The 27,816-nt window shown below is 41.6% G+C and overlaps 1 protein-coding gene across 2 annotated transcripts in view; it reads left to right on the top strand.

The window, feature by feature from the left end:
* SVEP1 (sushi, von Willebrand factor type A, EGF and pentraxin domain containing 1) overlaps nucleotides 1-27,816 on the top strand; it is a 207,086-nt gene that overhangs the window by 34,364 nt on the left and 144,906 nt on the right. The window contains exons 2-3 of one of the 2 annotated variants that reach the window (XM_086315927.1): nucleotides 1,273-1,528; nucleotides 5,297-5,473. In XM_086315927.1, the coding sequence (XP_086172053.1) occupies nucleotides 1,273-1,528; nucleotides 5,297-5,473 (433 nt within the window). Of the gene's footprint in view, nucleotides 1-1,272; nucleotides 1,529-5,296; nucleotides 5,474-14,522; nucleotides 14,849-27,816 lie in introns of those variants that run through there. The other variant, XM_086315928.1, reaches the window with a different exon arrangement.

Below are 27,816 nucleotides of genomic sequence, written 5' to 3'. Positions count from 1 at the left end.
ATTGAGGCAAAGTTGTTTTTAAGATCATAATATCTTCTTTTAACATTAACAGAACCCTAGGTTCCAATGTTGCTCTTCTTGAATCACTGCCTAAAAACATGGAATTCTTTCTAAGGACTTGCCAGAAAATGTCCCCTGGTGCTTCTTTACCTTTCTGACCCATTTCTAATGAACAGCAATATCAGCGAGTTTAATTATAAACCAGGCCAACCATTGAATCTTCTGTGCCTCTACAGTATGATATTACAAAATATCAATGGCAATAAAATATACACCTTTTTAAAAAGGCTTGGTTTTTTTCTTTTTATGTATGAGAAGGAATAGCATGTAACACTATAAAGCATAACTCACTTATCCTAAAACATTAAAGCCCAACTAACAAATTGAGTGAAGCGGTAGTATTTTCTCATGAAGATAGGACACCACCGAAAAAACAGCTGATTTTTGTGCTGATACTGGGTGGTCCAAAAAAGACGAAGTGTTGAAGCAATTCTCCAATTTTGGAAGAACAGTGGAAAAACAAATAGAGGAAGCAAGTGAGCCATGGTTAACTCTGGAAAAGACGTATTCTGCTAAATTTTCTTCTGGTTCAGCTTTTACTGTTTGAGCATGAGGTGGTTCAGCTAGGTAGGTAAGTGGGTAGCTAGCTAGATATGCTAGGAAGTAGATATATAGGACTCAGATTTGGTCCAAATTTTGAGCCTGAAAATCAATTTAAAAATAGCTTAACAATAATTGATAATACAAATTCATTCCATAAACATTTGTTGCTCTTTATTAGCAAGCTCTATGCTAAGTAATTTTTATGGACTTCTACAGTGGCTCAAACAGTAAAGAATCTCCCCTCAATGAAGGAGACCTGGGTTCGATCCCTGGGTTGGGAAGATCCCTTGAAGGAGGGCATGATAGTCCACTCCAGTATTCTTGACAAGAGAATCCCCATGGCCCGAGCAGCCTGGTGGGCTACAGTCCATGGGGTCAAGCAGAGTCGGACATGACTGAAGCAACTTAGCACGCGTGGCAATAATCATAGTGATGATGAGGACACTGATGATGTTACAAAATGCTTTTGAGTTTTATTATGGTTCTGTGAGAAGACTGTCGTAGGCGCTTATCTGTGCCTGTTTGTTTTACCCTCACTGATCAGCGCTCCATTCCTCACGCTTGTAGAATGTTAATGCTGGACACAAGCACTCCGTTGCCTAGTAAGGGAGGCGCAGAGTAGGACACACACAGTACAGACTCATACTAACTTTCTCTGTTTTGTTACAGCAAATTCTTCATCATTCTAGAGAAAACTCAACAAAAGTTATATTTCTCATTACGGATGGATATTCCAACGGGGGAGACCCAAGACCCATTGCGGCATCACTGCGAGATTTTGGAGTGGAAATATTTACATTTGGCATATGGCAAGGAAACATTCGAGAGCTGAATGACATGGCTTCCATCCCAAAGGAGGAACATTGCTATCTGCTCCACAGTTTTGAAGAATTTGAGGCTTTAGCTCGCCGGGCATTGCATGAAGGTAATGGAAGCTTAATGGCATACCACAGTGCCTTTATATGGGGTTTCCTTCTTGCTTACTGCTTGAAACCCACCCCGCAGGGAAGGCAATACCAAGCCCTATGGGGTCTTTGCTGAGCGTGTTAGCCATGCACCCCTTGTGTATTATGAGATGTGTTGAACTTCATACATAGAGATGACACTCTGACCTTGCAACAGGAGTATTGTTTTGTTTTTTAACAGCTGTGATATATTTTCACTAAAATATCCGTATGCTTCCACCCAGGACCATTAGAATCAGGGGAATGAATGGAGGTGTGTTTTAAGGCCACACACGGAGTCAGGAACCTTGACTTAGATTTCATCTACAGTTATCTGGAAGGATGAAGTAAACATTGAGAGACAGCCTTCGTGAATCTCACCAGAATGTTTCCAGAAATATTCGTGAAGATTAGAGGGATAATAAATACTTAACACATATTTATTGACCTGATGACTGAGCGACTTCACTTTCACTTTTCACTTTCATGCATTGGAGAAGGAAATGGCAACCCACTCCAGTGTTCTTGCCTGGAGAATCCCAGGGACAGGGGAGCCTGGTAGGCTGCCGTCTATGGGGTCACACAGAGTCGGACATGACTGAAGGGACTTAGCATAGCATAGCATATGATATGCTTATGGATAAACTGAAGAGCAGTGAGAGCAACAGAGGATAGCATCAGTAAATCCATTCATTAAGTTCTTTGCACACTGTTTATAGTGATGTTTAGTTGAATGACTTAAGTCAGATGATGAACTTCCAGGTGTAGTATGGGCATGTATGTTACTGTGATCCAGAAGAGAAAGTGTAGATTTGAAGTAGGGGATTGAGGATATAGCCTCAGACCAAAGCCATGGAGCAAATTAGGCTTGATCTTTCAGATATCCATGTAAAAGATTCAGTTTGATGGGTAAATCATGGCAACACAAGATTTCCTCACAATTAGTGATAAACTTCCCTGGTGGCTCAGATGGTAAAGACTCTGTTGCAATGTAGGACACCCAGTTCAATCCCTGGGTCAGGAAGATCCCTGGGAGAAGGGAATGGCTACCCACTCCAGTATTCTTGCCTGGAGAATTCCATGGATAGAGGAGCCTGAGGGGCTATATAGTCCATGGGATCACAAAGAGTTGGACGCAACTGAGTGACTAATATACACACAAAATAAATGGGTCAGCCCTACTGTAGTTCCAACAGAAGAGTTTGGAGCAGCATCTCAGGCTACCTGTGGATATAGCAAAAAAAAGTCCCAGTCAGTCAACTAGTAACTGAGTGGCTTTGACCAAATTATTTAGCTTTTGTACTCCTTAGATTTCTTATTGATGAAATAGGATAGAAGAAGACTATCTACTTCATAGGTTTGTTCCAAGGAATACATGGATTAATACATAGAAAGCGACTAGAAAACTTACTGAGGGCTTATAATACTAAGCTGTCAATGACTGTCCATTATTGCTATTATTTTAGGCAATTTATCTAACATCTGTGACCTTCAGTTTTCTCTGCTTTTAAAATGGAGCTATTATAACATGTGCCATATAGTTTTGTCAAGAGGATTAAATGAAATATTTCAATTTCACCAATGTAATATTTGGCACATGGCAGAAGTTCACTACCTGGGACTTTTTTTGTTTGTCCTTTTCTCTGGGAAAAGTGATATGTTGAGTGGGAAGACAGAATGGCTGTTGCACTAGCTGGGATTATGAAATTATGAGTGTTATTAGCTGTGTCTTAGAGGACTTGTTTCCAGTCCTACCAGCCTTCTGTCTTGGAGGATGGGGGCCTTCTGCCCTAATGTGAGTCAGAAACTGGATGGGATAGAGTCTTCAAGGAAAGGATTTTGGTTACCATATTGCAACAGGGTTTTGAAAGGCATAACTTTTATTACTGTAAACTAGAATCTAAAATGTGTACTACTCTGATGGAGTTTCCAGATTCTGTAATAAAAGATCCTGTTTTTTCCTGAAAAATGTGATCAAAGCAAAAGAAATTAACCTCATTTCCCCTGTCTTGATGTTCTCTGAAGTTGCATCCTTTTTTTTTTTAATAGTTTTTTATTTTCATACAATTGTTAAAGTTACTTTCCATTTAGTTATTGCAAAATACTGGCTGTATTCCCCATGTTGTACAATACATCCTTGTAGCGTAATTCACATCCAATAGTTTGTGCCTCTCACTCCACCACCCCTCTATTGCCCATCCCCCTACTGGTAACCACTAGTTCTCTGTATTTTGGGGTCTGCTGAATCTACTTTCAATTTGGATGAATCCACTTTTTAAGATTCCCAGGGTGGTTCTAGTGGTAAAGAACCCACCTGCCAACACAAGAGACTTAAGAGACACAAGTTCAATCCCTGAGTCAGAAAGATCCCCTGGAGAAGGAAGTGGCAACCCACTCTAGTATTCTTGCCTGGAGAATCCCGTGGACAGAGGAGCCAGGAGAGCTACAGTCCATGAGGTTGCAAATAGTTGGATATGACTGAAACAACTTAGTGTACTTTTGGCCTCAAGACTGTCTGTGTTTGTGGCCATTCTCAGTGGACGTAGGTTCTAGAATAATAGCTTTCCCCATATACAAGTTGTTCACTTATCTCTTCCAGACCTAAATGCCAGTGCACCAATCTTACAGTTCCATTTTTCTTGCTCCCTAGACTTCCAGATCAACCTGTGTCTCAGAGGTAATTCCTGGGTGCCCATGTTGCATACCCACACCACAGTCTATTGCGTGGGGCTTTAATAGGGTACTTGGCTGTACTAGTCTCTTTCTCTTAGGGCTGGAATCTTCCCTTTACTTTGTCCCTGTCTATTATTGTTCAGGTCTTAATGCGTTGAGAGAGATGTTCCGTAACTGAGGCCATCACCTGTCTCTTTTCTGGGTATTCATTAGCAGTTCATGTGTATTGCTGAAACTCACCCATTTGAGTTCCTACTGTGAGCCCATCACTGTATCTGGGCCTACCACCATGGACCTAGTACTGAAATTGAGGCTGGGACTTTTGAACCTCTTCCACAGGGTAAATAGAACTTACTGTGTGCCTGATTCTAGGCCATCGATTCTTGGTAAGTCATAATCAACTTTACCCTGCCCTGTTAAGTCACTTTCAGAACAGGACAGCTCTGCCTGGGTTCTTGAATTCCCAGCATGGCTCACTTCAGAGCATGGCTCGAGTAATCAGTAATGGTCACCTTTTACATGTGAAAATTTATTTAGAATTGAGAGACAAACCAGATCCTAGTTCTGTGATTCAACGTGTGTGGTGCCATTGTTTCAGTCTTCAATCAAATAATTATAGAAGTAAAGGTATGTGTTTTAAGTCAGTTGCCCGTAATCAACACTCTTAGGCAGCAGTCAGGGCTGCAGCTTTATTTGTTTATTTGAGCAGGGACTCTAGAAATCTGGTTACTGCTGCCTGACCTCATGCTGGTGGGGAAGCCAGGAGACTGACCTGGAGAACCGACTGCATAACTTCCTGCTGCATCTGGAGATTCCTCGCTGAAATGACTCAATTTCTGCCTGACCCTGCCTGGCCTGGAGAACTGGGGATGAGGTCCCAGACTGAAAGAGCTTAACCGGCTGCACCAAATCCCCAGCCTGTGCTTGTGCAAATCATACACTTTGCTATTCGGATGGGAGTGGGGAGCGATTGGGAATTTGACGGAAATGAAAAGATATTTCCTCGTAACGAGAGAATGTAACATTCCACTGCTCATTCCTTTTTTTTATGACCTCCCTGTCGTATGTGCTTGTAGATCTGCCTTCTGGGAGTTTTATTCAAGAGGATATGTCCCATTGCTCCTATCTGTGTGAAGCCGGCAAAGACTGCTGTGACCAGATGGCAAGCTGCAAATGTGGGACTCACACGGGTCAGTTTGAGTGCATCTGCGAGAAGGGCTATTACGGGAAAGGGCTCCAGTACGAATGCACAGGTGAGTGTCTGGTCTGTGTCGACTATATCAGTTGCCTTGTTGCTCTGTAGGAAAGGAGCCCCGCGCTCAATGGCTTAACCACAAAGAATTTAGTATTGGTTTTAGATTTTTTTTTTTAATGTGGACCATTTTTAAAGTCTTTCTTGAATTTGTTACAATATTGCTTCGTTTTTATTTTGTTTTTTTGGCCATGAGGCACTTGGGATCTTAGTTCCCCAACGAGGGATGGAACGTGCTCCCCCTCCATTGGAAAGCAAAGTCTTAACCACCGGACCACCCGGGAAGTCCCAAGAGTATTTGATATTGCTCATGAATCAGTGAATCAGTTGGGCAGCACGTTTGGTCCTCAATTTGTGGTTGACCCTGAGTAGGGTTGGCTGCCCTGCTGATCTTACCTGAGTTCTCTCACCTGTTTGCGCATCAGCTAGCTGGGGACCTGGGGACTTGCCCAGGCTTGCCCAGGACGTCTAGGGTGTTGTTCATGTGGCTTCTCAGACTCCATGAGGCCCCCCAGTCTTGTTCACGTGGTGGGCACAGAGTTCCAAGAGGAAGTGGAAGGCTTCACGGACCTCTTGAAGCCTAGATCCAGATCTGGGAAGGGGGAAGGTTTGGGGCTTTTTATTTGTAATCAGTCAATAGCCAAATTGTCAAAATATGCTTCATCCTCTGTGAGAGATTGAAACAAGTCGGATTCTGGTCCTCAGGGCACCTGGAGCTTGTGGGATTGTCACCAAAAAATGTAACATTCACTTTATGGTCTTTTAGCTCCTCATAAGTCTCCACAAAGGAACATCAAAAAACTCTAAAAGTGACATCACTTCAAAATGGAATTCACTTCTTTGACATCTGTAATTTTACCTCTAGGTTTCCTTACCATAATACCTTTGTAATTTTAGTATTTTGTTAGAAAAACAACTTAGGATTCTTGTGTTTTAAATTATATTTTAGGAGATATCGACTATTTAGAAGTAGTGTGTGGTTTTTCTGTGACAGCATCTTATTTGTTCTACTTTACTTAAAAAGCAGCATGGTTTTTAGAGGGTTTTTTTGTTTCTTTTTAAACAACTCTTCCGTGGTTTGCTGCTTGGGAAAAATGTATTCCCATGGAAATTAACACCCACCAGGAGAATTTCCGGGCAGTAGGCTTACTTTATACTGTCCGGTGCGGCTGTTCACTGCTTGTTTCGTGTGAATGTTGTTTCATTTTGACATTTGGAACGTAGGTAGGTCTGCTCTGTAACACAGAGATGTGGCTCTTCCAGGGTTGAACTTCCCAGTTTTGACCTGATCTGTTTTTCTCTCTTTTCTTCTCCTCGTGGAACATTTCTTTTTGCTTTTTCTACTTGCTGTTATTTGTTTTTTAAAATTGAAATGTAGTTGATTTACAATGTTGTTCGTTTCTGCTGTACAGCAAAGTGATTCAGTTATACATGTATACATTCTCTTTTTAATCCTCTTTTCCATTGTGGTTTCTCACAGGACATTGAGTACAGATTCCTGTGCTGTACAGTAGAACCTTATTGATCCTTGCTGTATATAAGTGGTGGCATCTGCTGGTCCCAATCTCTGATACTGACTTTCATTCTCATTGCCCCCATCTCCCTTCCCTCAGTTTCTTCTCCTCCTCCCCTCCCCCATCCCACTGGCCCTGATCCCATCTGGCGGACACCCTTCCTGGGTGCAAGCATCCACGCTTGCCCAGCAGAATCACTCCTTTCTTGGCCCCGTTCCCATTCCACCCAGCAGGATTTCTCATTTAAGCGGGGAGAAAAGGGGGGTTGTAGAGAGTCAGCCCAACTGCCTCTGAGTTGGCAAAACGCCTCCCCTTGAGTCTTCCCACACTTCCATGAACAGCACAGCTTGGCAGCCTCCCTGACGCCCCCTCCTTCCCTCCACCCTTTCAAGCCCACCAAACACAGTCAGAAGCTCTCGTTTTCTTTGCTGCATGCTGTAGTCAGCACGTCTGTTTCCGTGTGGTCCGAGACTGAGCTGTTCCCTGCCAATAAGCTGCTGCTGAGTGGCTGCCCAGCAGCCTCAGCCATGCTGTGCCCAGCCCCTACCATTCCTGGGCACTGTAATCTTGCATCCCAGGGGACAGGCTGCATGAAGAGAGGGAGGCAGTTCACAAACCCACTGCCCCCAGTTACCCAAGTCCCTGTGGCTGCCACCAGTTGTGCATTCCAGGCTGAAAGGCACAGCTGTCTTTAAGATGTATGCAGTGGGTGGGCCCATCAGTGCAGCCTCAGCAGAGGGGACAGAAGCGCTTTGGCTGCTGGTTCTAGCCAGGAACACCAAGCACAAAAGGATTCATTTATCCATCCCTTTGCTTCAGTTAGTAAGCCTTCCTTATGTGCAAGATTTCAGCTAGATCCAGTTCATTGATATAAAAGTTGATGTTATCATCTTCGATATTTGTTTCTTAGGGATGGGAGAAAGTGGTATCGGAACTCTGAGTTGTGCTTTGCACACTTGTGGTAGGCTCTGCTCATCACTGGTTTCTCCTGCATGCTACGAGCTAAGAAAATAAATTATAACCTTCCCATGACCTGAAAGACTCATTACTAGACTCTTACCGCTTGGAAAGGCAGAAAGAAATATTGGCTCTACATCATCCAGTACTGAAAACCTGGAAGCCGTGAGCCCCTTTTAAAATACAGTTAGTTGATAGATGTTCCTGAGCACTTTCTCTGTGCCAAGCCCTGTGCTAGGCACCAGGCAGGGGTTCAGTGGGCCGATAGACATGGTGCCTACTTTCTAGGAACTTACAGTCTAGCTACACAAAGCGATTTGTAATCGCAGACTGTGCTGTGTTGATACAGTATGAAGGAGGGATCCCAGGGAAGGTTAGGCTAATATCCTACTCTCTAAACCGAGATCTGAAGGGTGGCTAGATGATAGTTATTTTTTTGCTTCAGGAGAGAATGTTACCTTTTGTTCAGAATAGTTGGAATTCTGAGCACTTGTCCTCATCGTAGAAACAATGCCTTTCCAGAGCAAATCATATCTCTTTAGAGCCAAAAGAAACCTTAGAGATTATCTGCTCTAAACTCTTTATTCTACAAGAGGAAATTGAGGTCTCAGGGAAAGGTGAGTATTTTGCTCAAGAGGGCATATCCCACCTGCAATCAGCAGGACCCAGGAAGGGACCCAGGACATTTTTCTCTAAATCCTATTCCCAAAATATCATACTGCTTATTTTGCATTTTTTTCCTGAAAAGCTTCTTGGATTCATTGCTTTTCAGAAACCGTAAACACTGAATTGTACTCAAAGTGTTTAAAAAATGCAGAAAGACTGGCTCACTTTCAGCCTCTGACACAAACTATGTCACTTTGAATGATTAAGTCCTTCTAATTCTCTGTTCCTTCTGTAAAATGGGCTTCGTAATCGTATAGTTTTATATGTGTGTGTGTGTGTGTGCGTGTATGTGTGTGTGTGTGTATGTGTGTGTATGTGTGTGTGTGTATGTGTGTGTGTGTATTCTTTGTCATCTGATCCACTGGGTGTATATATACATATATGTATGTATATATACATACACCCAGTGGCTCAGATGATGAAAAGTCTCCCTGGCTCGGGAAGATCCCAGTGGAGAAGGGAATGGCTACCCACGCCAGTACTCTTGCCTGGAGAATTCCATGGACAGAGGAGCTTGATGGGCTACAGTCCATGGGTGACAGAAGAGTCAGACATGACTGAGCAGCTAACACTTTGAGTTTCACATGTGTGTGTATACATACATATATGTGTGTATGTACATAGTGGGTTGGCCAAAACATCCATTCAGACTGTTCTGTAACATTGTATAAAAAACCCAAACAAACTTTTTGGCCAACCCAATATATATGTATACTTAAGTATATCTGCAGATATGGGTATGTATATACATATGTATAGATAGATGGTTGGGTAATTGAGAGAATACACTTGGAGTGCCTAGGACAGTATCTGGCATGTCAGTTCTCAATCAGTGGTAGTTACTGTTATGAGATAATATTGTGAGAAAACTAATGAATAAACACTAAAATGCTAATCTCAAGAACGAGATACTGGAAGATAAAGGACAGCATCTCTTTTGTAAATCCTGCTCTTCTGGGTGTGACTAGTGGCCTTCACTTGAGAAATCATGCTGTCGGGAGGATAAGGAGAATCCCTGCATGCAGGTGAGTATCATCAAGAAGCACTGCAGCTTCTAAAGGTGGACAGCATATTGACCTAATGAGTATCCAGTGAAAAGCAAGAATCCTGCATGAGAAAAGGCAGCAGGATAATGTGCCATTGTATACTGAAGTAGAGATTGTTGGCTTGACTGGGGAAAAGTTACATGCTGAGGCAAACTGTATTTGTTAATTCGTAGAAAAGCAGAATACTAGAGCTAGCTATAAGTGTCTTTCTCAACATTCACTTGGGAGATGAGGAAAGTACATCCCACGAAGGAAGTTTTTATTTTTTGGTTGTAAGTCAGTGCTTTATGAAAGGCTGTTGATATTTTGTCTTTTTTAAAAAAAACTGACATAATTCATTTTCATTTACTGCAGGTATTTTGTATAATTCAGAAATTCAGGTATGGGATTTTAATACTACATGAGCAGGTTTAAAAGGTTGAGGAAATATCCTTCTAGGATTAGTTATTGAACTTAAGCTAAGGGAAGAAGACTCAAAACCTGTGGAATCTAACAAAAAGAAGGTGCTTCCAGTTTCTAGCTCTAGGTTTACTTTCCTCATTCTTCACAGTCAACAAAGGCATTTGAAAGTGATGAAGAGGCTGATGCTGATGATAGCAGTAATAACTGATGATGAGGATAATAATAATAGCCAATATCAATATTTTAGTGGCACTTGCTATATCTCGGGCTTCCCTGGTGGCTTAGCTGGTAAAGAATCTGCCTGCAATGCAGGAGACCTCAGTATGATCCTTGAGTTGGGAGGATCCCCCGGAGAAGGGAGCGGCTACCCACTCCAGTATTCTGGCCTGGAGCATCCCACGGACTATACATCCACGGGATTGAAAGTCAGTCATCCATGACTGACTCTCACTTTACTGTATCTCAAATACCATTTCAAGCATTGATATATATTAACTCCTTAATGTTCAAAATAACTCTCAGGAATAGTGTTCCACTTTAGAGACAAGGAAACTAGAAGTCTGAGAGGTTAAGTAACTTATCCAGAGTCACACAGCTAATAAGAGCTGATTTATGAACCAAAATTGTCCGGCTCTGGAGTCTACCATCTAGCCACAGAGATAGACATTTAACCAATAAACACAATTAAAAATATAATTGCAAAGTGCTGTTATTTAATTTGACCCTTATGAGAGCATCAATATTTGTTTACTTTCAACCCACGAGGTAGCAGTTTCATGCAGTTCAATCTAATACAAGGCAGGAAAAGAAGAGACTGAATGACAGAAAGGACTAACCCGATCTTGCCACTGCTTACAGTTTTTTAATTATTACTCATTATGGAATAAGCTGGGCTTCCCTGGTGGCTCAGCTGGTAAAGAATCTACCTGCATTGTGGGAGACCTGGGTTTGATCCCTGGGTTGGGAAGATACCCTGGAGAAGGGAATGGCTACCCACTCCAGTATTGCAGCCTGGAGAATTCCATGAACTGTATAGTCTGTGGGGTTGCTAAGAGTCTGAGATGACTGAGTGACTTTCACTTCATGGAATAAGCTACAAGTTCCTTAGCAGAGCACAAAGGTTGTATGATTTGACCTCTCTTTACCCTTTGAGCTAAAAGCTGGAACTAGTTATAGTTCCCCCAAAATACCACATGATTTGATCTCTCAGACCTTTTTTCCTGCTTCTTCAAGTCCCCTTTCCCACCACAACTGTTTGCCTTGTTCCTACTTCATCAGACTAGTGATTTAATGGGCAGTGATTTTCTAGTTCACTGTGCATCCCCATTGCCTGCTTTCAATGCCCATCAAGAAAACAGATGTAAGTATGAGGCCAAGTTTAATACCAGAATCTTGAGCAAACAAAGAACTCATTATCTAAATCTGAGGCAATTGCCTGGTGTCCACATCCGCCTTGGGCAGCATGGGATTCTTAGCACAAAGGCACGTGATAAGACTTTTTAAGAATGTATTCAGTTTACTTGAATGCAAAATATTGACATTTGGTTAACTTTTGTCAACAATTAATCAAATACAGTGCATGGTAATGGTTAATTCCCTGGATGAGTCATTTTAAAAGGCTAGTTGTGCATAGCCAATGAACTCCTCTTGTAAATCCAAGCAGTTGCAGCTGTTGTGAATTTCCCCTCAAGGGATTTGAGAGACAGTATGGAGACAATAGGCATCTTGAGGACACTGCTTTGCAGGCAAGGCTCCGTTTCAGTGAATTTGGAATGGTGAGCAGGTTGAAAATTATACCTGGATGGGGGCCAAGGCCAAGGACCAGATAATGAGCCAAAGCCCCAGTTATATTATTTTTCATAAAAGGAGGATACATAATAGAAATGGAAACAGTGAAATATTTACATGGAAATATCTTATTACACATGTAAATATATGCACACAAATCCCCACCCTCACCCTGCACACACACTCATTTTCCTGTCTAACTACTATATCATTTCTTTGGAAAGAGAAAGGACAGAAAGCTGTAGACATTCTTGAATAGAAACCAGAACATTTGGAAATCTTGTTCTCTGAGCAGAGCGTGGCTATTTTTTTCTCCCAGAAAACTTCCCCGGCTGTGCCTAATAATGGATTTGTAAGGTGTAAGGAATTTGTACAATGTATTCCTATTCACTTTTTTATGAGGGAATATTGCTGGCATGTTGACAGTGGCTCTCATCAGCTTAGGAGGATGGGTCACTGCTGCCTGGACGGGGCTAGTTTGGTTTGCCACTGAATGAGGTAGGGATTCAGTCCTGATGGTGCGTTTTCCAGTCTATCATAATTGTTAAAACAGGACAACATGTATCATTAGACTGTAGGTGTGAAACACTACCCAACTTCAAAGTCAGAATACTGTATTTCAGTTCACTCATTGTCTTCTGCAGCTCTGTGACTTCTGTTTGGTACTTTACTATAGTTTCTATTTCTTGTTGAAGTTCTCACTGTGTTCGCTCAGTTTTCTTTGAGTTTGGTCAGCATCTTTATGACCGTGACTTTGAACTCTTTATCAGGCAAATTATATCTATTTAAGGTGTTTTCTTTTTTTCCCTGAAGTTTTGTCTTATTCCTTTGATTAGAACATATTTCTCTGTTTCATTTCCCTTGTCTCTGTACATTGCTTTCTATGTGTTAGATAAAACAGACAGCTCTCTCAGTCTTGAAGAAGTGGCCCCATATAGGGGATGACCTGTATCTTTCAACCCTCCCCAGCTCTTGGTTGTCTCTTAAACTTTTGTGATTGTCCAAGCAGCTTATTTTATTGTACTTTATTATTAAAAAAAATTTACTGGAGTAGAATCGCTTTACAATATTGTGTTAGTTTCTACTGTGCAGTAAAGTGAATCAACTCTACCCATACGTATATCCCGTCTTTTCTGGATTTTTTCCCCATTTAGATCACCATAGAGCATTATTGTGGAGAAGGAAATGGCAACCCACTCCAGTATTGTAGCCTAGAGAATCCCATGGACAGAGGAGCCTGGTGGGCTGCTGTCCATGGGGTCGCACAGTCAGACACGGCTGAAGCGCCTTAGTACGCATGCATGCATTGGAGAAGGAAATGGCAACCCACTCCAGTATTCTCGCCTGGAGAATCCCAGGGACAGAGGAACCTGGTGGGCTGCCGTCTGTGGGGTCGCACAGAATCAGACATGACTGAAGTGACTTAGCAGCAGCAGCATAGCATTACTGAGTCGAGTTCCCTGAGCTATATAGGACAGCCTATTTTTATTTTTATGGCATCCGACTCCAGTACTCTTGTCTGAAAAATCCCATGGACGGAGGAGCCTGGAAAGCTGCGTCCATGGGGTTGCTGAGGGTCAGACACGACTGAGAGACTTCACTTTCACTTTTGACTTTCATGCATTGGAGAAGGAAATGGTAACCCACTCCAGTATTCTTGCCTGGAGAATCCCAGGGATGGGGAACCTGGTGGGCTGCCATCTATGGGGTGGCACAGAGTCGGACACGACTGAAGTGACTTAGCAGCAGCATTTTTATTTTTAATGGCTCCCATTAGTTGAGGGTGTGCCAAAACCTGCAGGTGTTCCAATGGGGAGGGATCTCAGTCAGCACCTAGATTCAGGCTGTTTGGAATTCATACCTTCAGGCAGCAGCTTTTAAAGTATGCAAATACATACAGTCTACAAGTGGAACAAGTGGAAGACTCACTGGCTGCCAGAGCCAGGCCATCTGGAGGTGTCCCCAGTGGTAGTCACAAAAATTGGGGCTCCAGATGAGTTTCTAAACTCCTCTCCAGGAGGCCATCAGCAAGGTGTGGCGAGAGGAGAGAGCAAATAAAGATGGCATCCAACTGCCTGGGTTCCCTGAGAGCACCTCTCTAGGTCTCCTTGTGCTTGGCAAACCTGAGGCTACCCCCCAGGCTCCAGAAGAAGCAAATAGGCCTCTTTCATAGAAAGTCAGGGCAATGTTTCAGTCTATAGTCTGTGCAGTGCCCTGGGGGTGCTAGCCTGCCTGAACAGTCTCTCCCATTGTTATAAGGCCCAGAGGACTCCAAAGCAGTTAACCCCCATCCCCACCACCATCTCCAGAGCCTTGCAATCCAGCAGCATCTCCTGGGAGGCAGCCTCAAAACCCGGCCACCAGACGTGTGTGAAGCCTCCCTCTGGGAGATTCTGGCATTTTGGTTTTTCCAGGGAGAGCATGAAGTTAGCACCTCCCCTTGGAGAGCTCTGGAAAGGATTGTAAATAGCATTTACACGTGGATTTAATTAGAAACCTGCCCTTTGGGCTGCAGCTAGAAAGCTTAATTAACAGAGAAAGTCTGTGCTCCCGGGAGCTAAAGCCTCTTCCTGTCTCTTGAGGGCGGAAGCGGTTTAAGAACTTTTTCTCCATTGGTTGCTCTTTCTCCTTTGGGACCTACAAGCATAAGTCCCGCCCACTTCCAGAGCCGAGCAATCTAGGGGTAGCTGCTACTGAGCAGCCACAAAAACTGGGGCACTGGCCATGTTTGAAAGCTCCCCTTTTGGAGGTACTGTGGCTCTAGAGCATAGCAGAGGGAGAGAATATAGATGGTGCCTGTTGGGAGAAAGAAGGAAATAAGAAAAAAGATGGTATCCACTAACCAGCGTGAGGAAGAGAATGAGGGTAAAAGATGGTGTCCGCCCGCCAGCAGGCCTCTGTGTGGGTCTAAACTCAGACGCTTTAAGATGAGCAAATGAACTTGAGTCGTATCAAATCTGGATGCCTCCGGACCCTCTGTCTCTGCGTTGAGCCCCGTGTCAGGTGAGTCATGAAAGACCCCATTAAGAGGCATTTCTCAGTTCCTTACAGTCTGTGGGTTTCTTGGACTTGAGCCCTGTTGGATTTCAAAGCTATATGTTTCGGGGTATTGTCTCTCAGATGCAAGTGTTACAAGTTGGGAGCCCACTGTGGGGTTCAACTCCTCCCTCCTCAGGGAGCAGCTCCAGGTTTTGAGTTCTCTCTGATTTGTGGGTGGCCATGCTGGGATGGGGTTTATGATGAGGTTTTGTCCCAGCTCCTCCTGCCTGCTTCTATGGGGGCTTTGTCTCCTTGGCTCAATGTGTGTGTGTGCGCATGCTCAGTGGTGTCCGACTCTTTGCGACCCCATGGACTGCAGCACGCCAGGCCTCCCTGTCCATCACCAACTCCCGGAGTTTACCCAAACTCTTGTCCATTGAGTCGGTAATGCCATCCAACCATCTCATCCTCTGTTGTCCCCTTCTCCTGCCTTCAATCTTTCCCAGCATCACAGCTTTTTCAAATGAGTCAGCTCTTTGCATCAGGTGGCCAAAGTATTGCAGTTTCAGCTTCAACATCAGTCCTTCCAATTATCACTCAGGACTGATCTCCTTTAGGATGGACTGGTTGGATCTCCTTGCAGTCCAAGGGACTCTCAAGAGTCTTCTCCAACACCACAGTTCAAAAGCATCAATTCTTCTGCACTCAGCTTTCTTTATAGTCAAACTCTCACATCCATACATGGCTACTGGAAAAACCATACATAACCTTGACTAGACGGACCTTCTTTCTCTGGGGAATCTTCACAAATCAGGGATGACACCCGCGTTGGCAGGCAGATTCTTTACCACTGTGCCACCTGGGAAGCCTTGGCCAATGTGTTGTAGTTGCTTAGATGGCCTTTAGGTTTTTTCAGAGGAAATTGTCCCATATGTATTATAGCTGCAGATTCTGTGTGTGTTGTGGGAGGAGATGACCCGGGGATCCTCCTCCATCGCCGTCTTGAGCAGAGACCTCCCAAAGTCAGTATGTCGTTTTCTTTGGAAATATGCATAAAAATATACCCAATATTCTGAAATTGTCAAAAAAAAAGATTATGAACAATTCCTGCTTCTCACTGTAAAATATTCCTTGCTTCCTTCTTCTTTCCCCCAGTCACACTATAAGTAACTTTCCTATAGCAGTGAAAGGGAGACAGAGGGAAAACAATTAACACCTGATAAATAAGTAATCTTCAAATATTTTTGCTCATATAAACACTGAAGAAAGATTGAAAATGCATGTGCCCCTCATTGCTTTTTAAGAGGCCATCCAAACTTTTCAACAGGGTTTTTAAAGATGGCATTTCCATAGTACTGTATTGATGTTTAAAAACCATTGTGCAATTATACTCCAATAAAAATTTAAAACAAAATAAAATTGTTGTATTACTGTTAAACATTCCCACCAAAGTCTAAATACTAGAGCAAATTTGATTCTTTCTAGTAGTATCCATTTATGAACAAGCACTTAAATTTTTTTTATTGAAGTTGAGTTGATTTACAAGTGTTGTGTTAGGTGTACAGAAAAGTGATTCAGTTATGCATATACGTATTCTTTTTCATGTTCTTTTCCCTTATGAAAGTGAAAGTCGCTCAGTCCTGTCCAACTCTTTGCAATCCTATGGACTATACAGTCCAGGGAATTCTCCAGGCCAGAATACTGGAGTGTAGCCTATCCCTTCTCCAGGGGATCTTCCTGACCCTGGGATCAAACCAGGATCTCCTGCATTGCAGGCGGATTCTTTACCAGCTGAGCTACATGGGAAACCCGCTTTTCCCTTCTAAGTTATTACAAAATAGTAAGTGTAGGGCCTTTCCTGGTAGTCCAGTGGTTAAGACTCTGTGCTTCCTCTACAGGGCACAAGGGTTTGAACCCTGGTCAGGGAACTAAGACCCACATGCCTAACAGTGCAGCCGAAGAAAGAGGAAAATACTGAGTATAGTTCCCTGTGCTATACAGTAGGTTGTTGTTGGTTTTATATATATTAATAGTAGTGTGCGTATGTTAATCGAAACCCCAGTTTATCCCTCTCTCACCCTTCCCTCTTTGGTAACCAAAAATTTATTGGTCTGCAAGCACCTTTTTTTTTTTTTTTTAAGTGCAGAAACTTTTCATGTTTTCTTAGATCTTCTTACTCCACTTCCACCACATAATTCTGTTCTAATGAAAGTATGTTTATGTCCTAAAGCCTTTTGTTGATCACAGATGTCTACTTCTCTGCTACAAAAATTGTTGGTATCAATTGAAATTTTCACATGTTCTGTGACCAAAATGGCTAACAGATTATTTTTTCAATTGTTATTTGTATATAATGTGTCAAACATTATTATACATTTTTATACTTATTACATATAAAAATAAGATACTGTTGGAGATTCACCAATAAGATGGCTTGTTCATTAATTCATGGATCCATGGATTTGTCATTCACTGTTAGAATAAGAGACCTTACAGCATTCATTTCAGTGTTTTTCATTTTTGTAGCTTTCAGTGCTGAAAACCTTCATACAGAAATTTAGATGGGACTTGAAAAAGTTGGGCTAAATTGATGTCACTTAGTTCTAGGAATTCCTCCTGAGTGGCATGCCAAAAATAAATGAGTTATCTTTTATCAAAAAGTGATTCTAAATGATCTCTCAGCTGACAATTCCCTTAGGTCCTTTTTCAATTCTATTGAAACTAAGAAATTGGAAAACTTTTCACCAGCAAAAGGAGTTTTTAGCCCATCATTCCAGTCATTCACTTCCTCGAATTTCTGGGAAGCCCCCAAAGACTGAAAGTTTACCAGGACTTATTAAAAGACTGTCTGTCACTATTTCATTTGGAACCGTTTTTGCTTAACATAATCAATTTTGGGAAAAACAAAATAGTACAAAGTTTAATAAACTTTTTGCCGTTGAATAGTTTTTGATAAAGTAATTTTACCCTAAAATGTGCATTAATATCCATAGATTTAGCTTGTTTAATTTCTGAACAAATATCTACCATATCTATTTGTTAAAATATTTCTAAGTCAAACCTATCCTCCGAATCAGATTTCCTTTCTGAGAAAAAAGGCTAAATAAGCTAATGAACATTCCACTGGCAGTCATATTACTTTAGAATTCTATGATTGACAAACGAGGCAGAGATACTGCCCTAAATTTGTCAGCTGGATGAAATAAGCTGCTGCCACCTTCATTATTTCAGGTTATTTTCTTCTTTGTTTTGCCCTTGTGGGATTTTTCTTAAAAAGTGACATACGCTTTGACAGTAGCAGGGGTTTGAAAAGGAAAAATGACGAATGAACAGCGCTTGTACTCCACTTCCCCGCCCTGCAACATACATGAATTCAAAAATCCCAGGAATGGACCAAAATGCCCCATTTCCGGTGTCAGGAAATGTTACTGAAAGATACTTAACTGAAATATGTGAAAGACTAGAAAAGTTTCTTTAGGACTTGTGTTGTGATCCAATGGCTATGACTCCACGCGCCCAATGCAGAGGGTCCGGGTTTGATCACTGGTCAGGGAACTAGATCCCACATGCCTCAACTAAGAGGTTACATGCTGCAACTGAAGATTCCAGATGCTTCCAGGAAGATCGAAGATCCCCACTAAAACCCAGTGCAGCCAAACAAATAAATGCTTTTTTAAAAAAAGACGAAGTAAAAAAATGTTTCCTAGAGGACCTGCTTATTGTGCCTTAATCTGAAGGGTCTCCAGATACAAGATGTTGAATTGTGGTGGGGATTTATTGCCTTGGGGCAATATAAAAAAGATTTAGAAGAGGTGAAAAGTACATGTTGCTTTTGAAAAGGGAACGAAGGGCAATTGTGACAAGGTGCAATAGATGCTTTCTCTGGCACATCAGTTTAGGTAAGAGTACATAGGGATGCTGAAGTCCTGGAAATTGGCTAAGAGAATTCATGCCATACCCACATGCCATACCCACAGGCGAAGACTCTTGCACAGTCTTCGCCTGCTTATGTTCCTCATTTGCAGAACAGGAGACGATGCGAAAGAATGTTAAATTTTCCTAATGTGATTCATTTCTGAAGATGTTAGCGTGCAGACCCAACTCTCTGGGAGCCCAGAATCCAGCGCTCTCTGCTCCATTTTATTGCCAACAGTCATTCCATAGCACTCATTGCACTGTCCTTATCTGTCAAAGAAATGATTCAGAAATATTTTGCTGCTCCTTCCAGGCTACATTTAACATAAACCGTTGCTTCTCAGTTGTAGCTTAGCATCTCCTGTGTTTGGTTCCCTGGGCTCTGCATGGAGTTGGTGCTCACTAAATATGAGATGATGAGCCATGTTTGGATGGTAGCCACAGTTAGCAGTTTGAAAATGATAGACCAATCTAGACAAAAGGACTGATGCTGAAGCTGAAACTGCAATACTTTGGCCACCTGATGTGAAGAACTGACTCATTGGAAAAGACCCTGATGCTGGGAAAGATTGAAGGTGGAAGGAGAAGTGGATGACAGAGGATGAGATGGTTGGATGGCATCACTGACTCGATGGACATGAGTTTGAGTGAACTCTGGGAATTGGTAATGGACAGGGAGGCCTGGCGTGCTGCAGTCCATGGGGTCACAAAGAGTCAGACATGACTGAGTGACTAAACAGAAGCTAGACAAAAGTCAGGCTCAGAGAAATAATGGACGCAGTGAGCTTGCTGTATGCTGGCAATACTGAGATATGTGATTGAGTCCTTATGTCGTGTGTGCTAGGTCACTTCAGTCATGTCCGACTCTTTGAGATCCTCTGGACTGTAGCCTGCCGGGCTGCTCTGTCCATGAGATTCTCCAGGCAAGAATACTGGAGTGGGTTGCCATGCCCTCCTCCAGGGGATCTTCCTGATGCAGGATTGAACCTGTGTCTCTTATGTCTTCTGCATTGGCAGGCAGGTTCTTTACCATTAGTGCCACTTGAGAAACCCTTATACAACCTTGTAAATCCATAAATCTATAAATAAATTGTTACAGATTGCAGTTAGTGGCATGAATGCTAGTGATGAATCCTAGTTCTGTCACTTCCTCACTGAGTTTTTCTGGGCAAGTTTTTTGACCTCTGTGAACCTTAGTTTCTTAGTCTATGAAGTGGGGTTAATAAAGTAGGATTGTTACAAAAATTCAATGAGATAGTATGTGTAAAAAGCATATTACAGTGCTTGGCATATAGTAAGTCCTTGATTAATTTAAATCATGATGCTTTACCAGTGGTGGTTCTGAACAGAGAGAGGTTTTGCTCTTTGGGGACAGTTGGCTTTGTCTGAAGACATCGTTGATTGTCACAGTTGGAAGAACTACTGTTGCCTACTGACTAGCAGCCAGGGACGCTGCTAAATAGCCTACAGTACACCAAACAGCTGTGACAAGTTCCAAATGTCACCCTCTACTGAGGTTGCGACACCTGCTCTGTATTGACAAAATGAATTAATGGTTTCATGAAAGACCGAGAAAACATTTCATCTCTTTTGAAAGTTTGATAAAAAAGATGAAAGCCATGTGATTCTACCAGGCTTAAATAATCTCTTGGGTATGAACATTACAGTATCTTATGCTCCAGCCTTCCTAGGCTTAAAGCCCTTTCATGGCTCCAAATTTATCCTCCTTTGCTTAGAATAGTCCACATCTTGTCTATCTGTTCAGTTTTACCAGTCCATCAGGATTCATAACAAACTCACGTTTCTTATGAAACTTTCCCTTTCATTTCTTGTTGTCCTGGCACACTTTGATCTAGACTTTTTTGCTTCTCATAAGTATCTTTTTTCTGTTAACACTTACCACACAGTATCACCATTTTTGGTATGTTTTTTTCCTTTGATATTCTCTGAATCCCTTTAGGGGAGGATTATATCTATGTCTCTCTCTCTCTGTCCCCCACTTTATCGCCTCTGCTACATGGCTGTGAACTTGGAGTCAGCATTAATAAATTTTGAGTAAATGAATGAATGAGTAAATAAAGTAAATTGCATGTTTAGATACTAGAACACAGCATATGGAAACTCTGCTTGGTTCCCAATTTCCTGGGAATTTTCCATTCCTTTTTTAGAGAAATGAAGGTGAACAAGTCTACTGACCCTTAGAAGCACTGGCTAAGAATCAAAGTCAGCCATCTGGAAGCTCAAGTGCAACAGTAGGAAGTGGCTAATCACACATTTATGCCTTTCATGTTATCTAGTTACACTGAGATTATTTTACAAATTTAGTTCTAAAACCATGGTATTGTGTATATGTATGTCTGTTTGTATGTGTAAAGCTATTTGCATGTATTGATGATTCATAGTTTGGGGAGTGTCTTAATTCATAGCACAGTCAAGAGAACATTCCAGGATATTGTGGAGTTTTACCATTTAAGCAGTAGTTAACAAATACAAAGCAAACCATTTTTGCTATATGTAACATATGTTGGTGGCGGTTGAATCCCTAAGTTGTACGTGACTTTTTGTGACCCTGTGGATTGTAGCCCTCCAGGCTTCTGTGTCCATGGGATTTCCCAGGCAAGGATACTGGAGTGGGTTGCCATTTCCTTCTCTAGGGGATCTTCCCAATCCAAGGATCATACTCAGGTCTCCTGCATTGCAGGCAGGTTCTTTACCAACTGAGCCACCAAGGAAGCATATGTTCATGTTTAGGAAATTTTTCATAAAACCTTGACATTTATAGATTTTGTCAAAATATGGAAGCAGTTGTAGGAAAATAAATCATGAACTATAGAATAAGTTATGAGAAAAAAGTAATCAAATACACATGATATGTGAAATGTGAAATATGTAAAGGCATAACCATAAAGGTTAATAAGGCATGGTTACTCCTTTTCACCATCAATATTTAAAACAAAAAAGAGCTGTTTTACTATTTGCATATGATGTTATTGCTAACCTAGAAAATCCAAAGAAATCCATGGAAAACCACTAGAATTAATACAATAGACTTGTAAGGTGGCAAGATAAAGACCTCATATCAGTGAAACATTAAATTTTAAAAATGTCATGAAATCCAATTTATAGTAATAAGAAAAAAAATGCTTTTCCTAAGAATAATTTCAAAGAGAAATGTGTGACCCTCATGGGCAACTGTAAAGTTTTATAGAAACTGATAGATGCATAAGAGGTCAAATAGTAACTTTCTATAGGAGGAATACCTCTCTCCAGTCATTCCAATAGGCATGCATACTCTTCGTCATATTCTGTTCCATATATAAAGCAATATCCCTGGCCTGCAATCAGTCATACCTCTTTAGTGACTCAGATACTGCAGGCTCCGAGGTAAAGTTTCTGTGTCTTGGGTATTTCTGGATGCACCCTGAAATTTTTGCTTCTCTGCCTTTCACTTTTTAAATTTTTATTACACGTTTGAGATATTATTGTCATGTGCAGCTTTAAGAACTAATACAGAGAAATCACCTACTACCATTTTCCTAATTTTTCCCAATGGTATCATCTTGCAAAGCTATAGTTTAATATCACAACCAGGATATTGACATTAATAGAGTCAAGCTATAGAACAGCGTCACCACCATGAGAATCCATAACATGTCCTTTTAGAACCACAAACACTTCCCTCCTACCCCTGATTGCCCTACTTTAACCTCTTGAAACCACGAGTCTGTTCTCTTGAGTCTTTGATTTTGTCATTTTGTGAGTGTTTATAAACGTTCCTCCAGCAGGGGAAGAGGGAGGAGCACCTCCAGGTGAATATAGAAACCCAGGTTCCTCATTTGCCCTGTTGACTGACACTGACACATATGTGTGTGAGGGGATCCTCATTACTGCTGGATGTGGATGGAAGTCCATGCTCTTTGCTAGCCTACACTGGTTCCCCTGGGACGGAAGGGGTCTGGATGCCTGCTGATTGCTCTCCATGTGGCCTCCATTGACACTGCAAGGAGGGAACCTCTTTACTGCTTGGGTGTTGTGCAAGGTCTCATATACCACTGAGCCTACTCTTGAGACCCACTCCAGTGGAGCAGGGGAGGAATCTTTGTTACCTCTGGGTGAGAATGGAAGTGAGACACCATCCTCACCCCTTTGGTCTCCATTGATATGAAAGACCCATCTCTCTGCTTGGCCTTCTCTCATACCAACCCTGGCAGACGTGTGGGTGCCTTTCTAGATCTTTGCAGAAATGGAAATTAGGCTGTCTACTTGGCTTCTGCCTGGTAAGGTTCGGCTTGGGCCACAGGTTTTTCTGCAGTGTTTGGCTAGAATAGGGTTGATTGATTATTGTCCAAAAGTGATCTATTTTGCTAGCCTGCCCCTTTCTTCATCCTTTGGCTGATAGAAGTGTGTTTTGTTGTTTGGGGGCTTTTATATCCACCCCTGTTGGTGTTTTGAGGTTTCCAGCTTCTTCAGCTCTAAGTCGGGGATATGTGAGGGAAAAGAAAGCCCAGGGAACTTACCAGCATGTTGTTCTTTGAATCTTGAGGTCCTTGGGGGGTCTGCCTTATCAGTGTCATTTCGTGTTTATTTTATATATAACATCTACAGGTTTTAGCTGTACTTTAGCAGAAGGACTAAGGAAAAATACATCTACTCCATTCTCCCAGAAACAGATGCCTCTGCTTTTCATGTGCATCATTTCTTTCTTTTCTGTTGACACTTTTTTCCATGATGGCTGTATCAATCCAGTGATATTGTTCTTTACATGTTATGTCTTTAGAATGGGTGATGTCAGTTTTCCTCATATTATATGCCCAGTGATAACTTCTATTTCTAGAAAACCAAAAATAGCCAAAAGGAAAATGGGAGTCATGGAGAAAAACAGTGAAGCAGTTAAGCAAAAAAAAAAAGTTAACTATAATTAAGTTCTTAAATCATCCTTATGTATAGACATATGTGGGGGTGAGTAAGTCTTTCCATGTTTGAGGATGAATGTTATTGCCTTTCAAAATCATTCTCCAAAAGACATCCAAGGTGATCTTTTCAAACGTCCTAACTTATTGTCATTTTCCTCATTGTTTTAAGAATAAATTCCTAGCTTTTGAAAGTGACCTATTCAGCCCAGTGGTTCTAGCACTGACCTTTCTAACCTCACCCGCTCTTTCTTCCAGCTAGAGAGAACTCTGAATGTTTTCAAGCTTGTCCTCCCTTGCCTTTGAGTCTGCACATGTTGATCCCTCTGTCTGAAATGCCATCACCCTGTTTCTGTATCCCCTCACTTTTATTCATGGTTCTGGTCTCACTTCTGAAATCTCTTTGACCAACAAAGCTTACCTGACCACCCACTCCTGCTTCAAGTCTGGATAACATCTCCCTCATGTTTTATTATATAACATGGTACTTTGGCCCTTTATAATCATCTGTTGAAGACTTCAGGCAAAGCTCTATCTCACTCTTCTATCCTAGGGATCCCATCACCTGTCATATCCTTTTCACCCCTAGAGAGACTCATAACATTTTAGTTTTACAATTACTTGGCTGTAAACTTGATCACCCATGTGTCGTGGTAGAAAAAAACAGTTCTCCAATTGGTTACATAACACAGAGAAGGTCAGACAGTGTCATAGCCAGTAGTAATTAGGAGAATTATCATCCAGGGATTCTCCCTTGTGGCTTTTGCACCACATCCTCCTTTAAGGAATGGAAAGGGAGAAAGGTGGTGTCATGGTGAAATTTAACATGTTGAAAGCATTGTAGTTGCCAAAGTAAAATACTTGCAATTTTCTTTACACGCAGATTAAAATTCAGAAAATAATCCAAACATTTGAATATGGGAATCTGAAAGGGAAACGGTGACTAAATGAGTGGAGTATTTCAAGGTGCAGTAGATTAGACCACGCAGATCATCAGAAAGAATGCCAGGCAGAACGGGTCATTCTGAATCAGGTTTTGTGGAAACTACAGAAGGAAATCTTTTAAATCTGTCCATTGACTCATTTAACTATTTATTGAATATCTTTTAGGTATTTCAGAAGGTTTGATTATTGCATAGTACTTCCCTTAAAGGAACTTCATATAAAGTAGGGCTGTAATTATTACAAAGAAGTCAGAATGTGTGCCATGAACCAAGAGTTACATTTAATCCAGTTCTAAGCAGTTGAGATGGAATAAAAATAAAATGTGATGTACAAAATACACATATGTGATATATAAAATGCTATGGCTGTTCAAAAAATATTTACTTTTAGTTGTGAAGATGAACTGGGTTTGAAAAATAGGATTAGCACAGTTAGAAAGGGGATACTTTTGTGGACAATGAAAAGTATTTGTGATGGGGATTGAAGTTAGCTTGTATGGATGGGAAAGTAGGTTAAATCAATAGAACAAGTGGGATTTAGGTCAAGAACAGTAAGGAGGCACTAAATTGTACTGGGACTTGAACTCCAGGCTATAGAGATGGCCTTTCGTCAACTGGCAACGATAAGCTCTTGAAGATTTTTGAGCAGGAATATGGCATTTTGAGAGGCATGTTATAAGAATATTAATTTGGTATCTGTGACAGAAATCACTGACTCTGTATATCGTAGAACAAGAAATGTGTTTATAGAGGTTGCAGCTAAATCAAGTCATAAAATAATAAGGTCCAAAATTATCACAGCAGCAGTGGGCATAGCAACTGATATTTATCTGTACTTCCAAACCCCCAAAGTCCTACTGAATCGAGGAGGTAGAGGAGATGAGGAAGGAAAACATGAAAGGCGACTATGGCCTGTGACTTTACTCATCCTCATCACTCTTTATTTGACCCAAAGGGAAACAAGTCTGACAACACCAAACTATACTCAGAATCTTCTTCCTTTCTGACTACTAAGACAAGTGTTACTAGGTCCAACTGTGTATCATTTATCTTGTTCCTTAGGACAAGCTAATTCATAACATGTGCATGAGTACAGTTATAAAAGTTGTCAAAATGTTGAAGTACATACATGCTCGTTGGTAAAAATAGTGTTGCCCCCAAGTCCCTAAATGCCCTTTTATTGATCTGACCCCTTTCTCTAGGCTCATTGATCTGTCCCACAATCCAGCACCTAGAGAGGTCTCATCTACAGATTAGTGTGTGTGTGCGCGCACTCTAAGTCTCCTCAGTCGTGTCCAATTCTTTGCGACCTTGTGGACTGTAGCCCACCAGACTCCTCTGTCCATGGGATTCTCCAGGCAAGGATACTGGAGTGGGTTGCCATCCCCTCCTCCAGGGGATCTTCCCAAGCTGGGGATCAAACATGCGTCTTATGGCTCCTGAATCGGCAGGCAGGTTCTTTACGACTAGTGCCACGTGGGAAGCCCAGCAGATTAGTGGGCGTGCCAGAACTCTGCTTAATGCTACAGCTTATGTATGCTCTTGTTGATCAACGATCACGCCATCTTGGTAACATTTTAAATATTACCCTTACCACAGATAAAGTTTTCACCCAGAAGGTTCTCAACTTTTGTAAGCAGACAGACTTCTGTTGGGCCTACACATGTCTGAATCTCAGAGAGAGATTTGCCCTAAATTTAAGTTGAAAGTCTGTTGCATTAAAATTCTTGGGACTTCACATTTTTTTAAACTTTAAAAAATTGTATGTATTTGTTTATTTTTGACTGTGCTGGGTCTCTGTTGCTGTTTGTGGGCTTTCTCTAGCTGTGGTGCACAGGCTTTTCAGTGCAGTGTCTTCTCTTGTTGCAGAGCACAGGCTCTAGGGCACACGGGCTTCAGTAGTTGTGGCACATGGGTTTAGTTGCCCTGTGGCATGGTGCCCTTAGCTGCCCTTCTTGGACCAAATCTGGGTGCCCTGCATTAGCAGGTGGATTCTTAATCGCTGGACCACCAGGGAAGTTTGGGACTTCACATTTAAATAATGATTAATTGGTAATTAAAAAAACTGTTAATACCCAGTGGTAATGAGACTACAATAAAATATGTATTTTTATTCTTGTTGATGGGAATATGCAGTAATTTGACAGTACTGCTGCTGGGCTTAGTTGCTCAGTCGTGTGTGATGCTTTGCGACCCCATGCACAGTAGGCTAATGAAATACTTAGTAGTATAGTACGAATTTACTGTCTGAAGATCAGTGATTTTCTAGATAATCATGAAATTTAGCTTAAAGAGAATTATCCCTTTGTTGTAGTCTGAGACATAAATGCTAAGGCTTTCAGGTTTTTTGGTAGCATTATGTTGAACACTAGACCAGTTGACTTGTTTCTCAGGACCGATATCACAGGTGGCTCAATGGTCAAGAATCCACCTGCAATGCAGGATACTTGGGTTCAGTCCCTGGATCAGGGGGATCCCCTGGAGAAGGAAACCTACTCCAGTATTCTTGCCTAGAAAATCCCATGGACAGAGGAGCCTAGAGGGCTATGGTCCTTGGGGTTGCAAAGAGTTGGACATGACTTAGTGCCTAAACAGCAACAGGCTAATGAAAAGTTAGTATTATTTTTCTAAGAAAAAAATATAGTGGATGAAAAATGTAAAGAAACAAGGTGGGTAGGAAAGTTGTTTTTAATTGTAAAAACACTTGTAAATTGTAAAACACTTGGAATCCAACTAAATATTAAACATTTAAAGCATAGTGAAACCAGAGTTCAGCTTCCCTGGTGGCTCAGACGGTAAAGCGTCTGCTGCAATGCGGGAGACCCAGGTTCGATTCCTGGGTCGGGAAGATCCCCTGGAGAAGGAAATGGAAATCCACTCCAGCACTCTTGCCTGGAAAATCCCATGGATACAGGAGCCTGATAGGTTATAGTCCATGGGGTCGCAAAGAGTCGGACACGACTGAGCGACTTCACTTTCACTTTAAACCAGAGTAGTATAGCTTATGGTAAATTTTATTTTCTTCTTTATACAAGTCTGAGTTATTAACTATTTTAGGATGAACAAATAAAATTAAAGATAATTCTAAGATCTCCAGAGACCTTTCGTCAAAGTGATTACACACAGAGTTTTATAAAACTCAAAATGATGTCACATTTCTCACCCAGACAGTTCATACCTTAAAACAATTAAGAATACAGAGTTTTCAACTAAAAATACTTTG

The sequence above is a fragment of the Bos grunniens genome, chromosome 8 (assembly GCF_055505025.1).
Source record: "Bos grunniens cultivar Pamir isolate PY7600 chromosome 8, Bosgru_T2T1.0, whole genome shotgun sequence".
NCBI lineage: Eukaryota > Metazoa > Chordata > Mammalia > Artiodactyla > Bovidae > Bos > Bos grunniens.
Note: the sequence above shows the minus strand (reverse complement) of the source record. Positions and strands in the feature narration are given on the sequence as shown.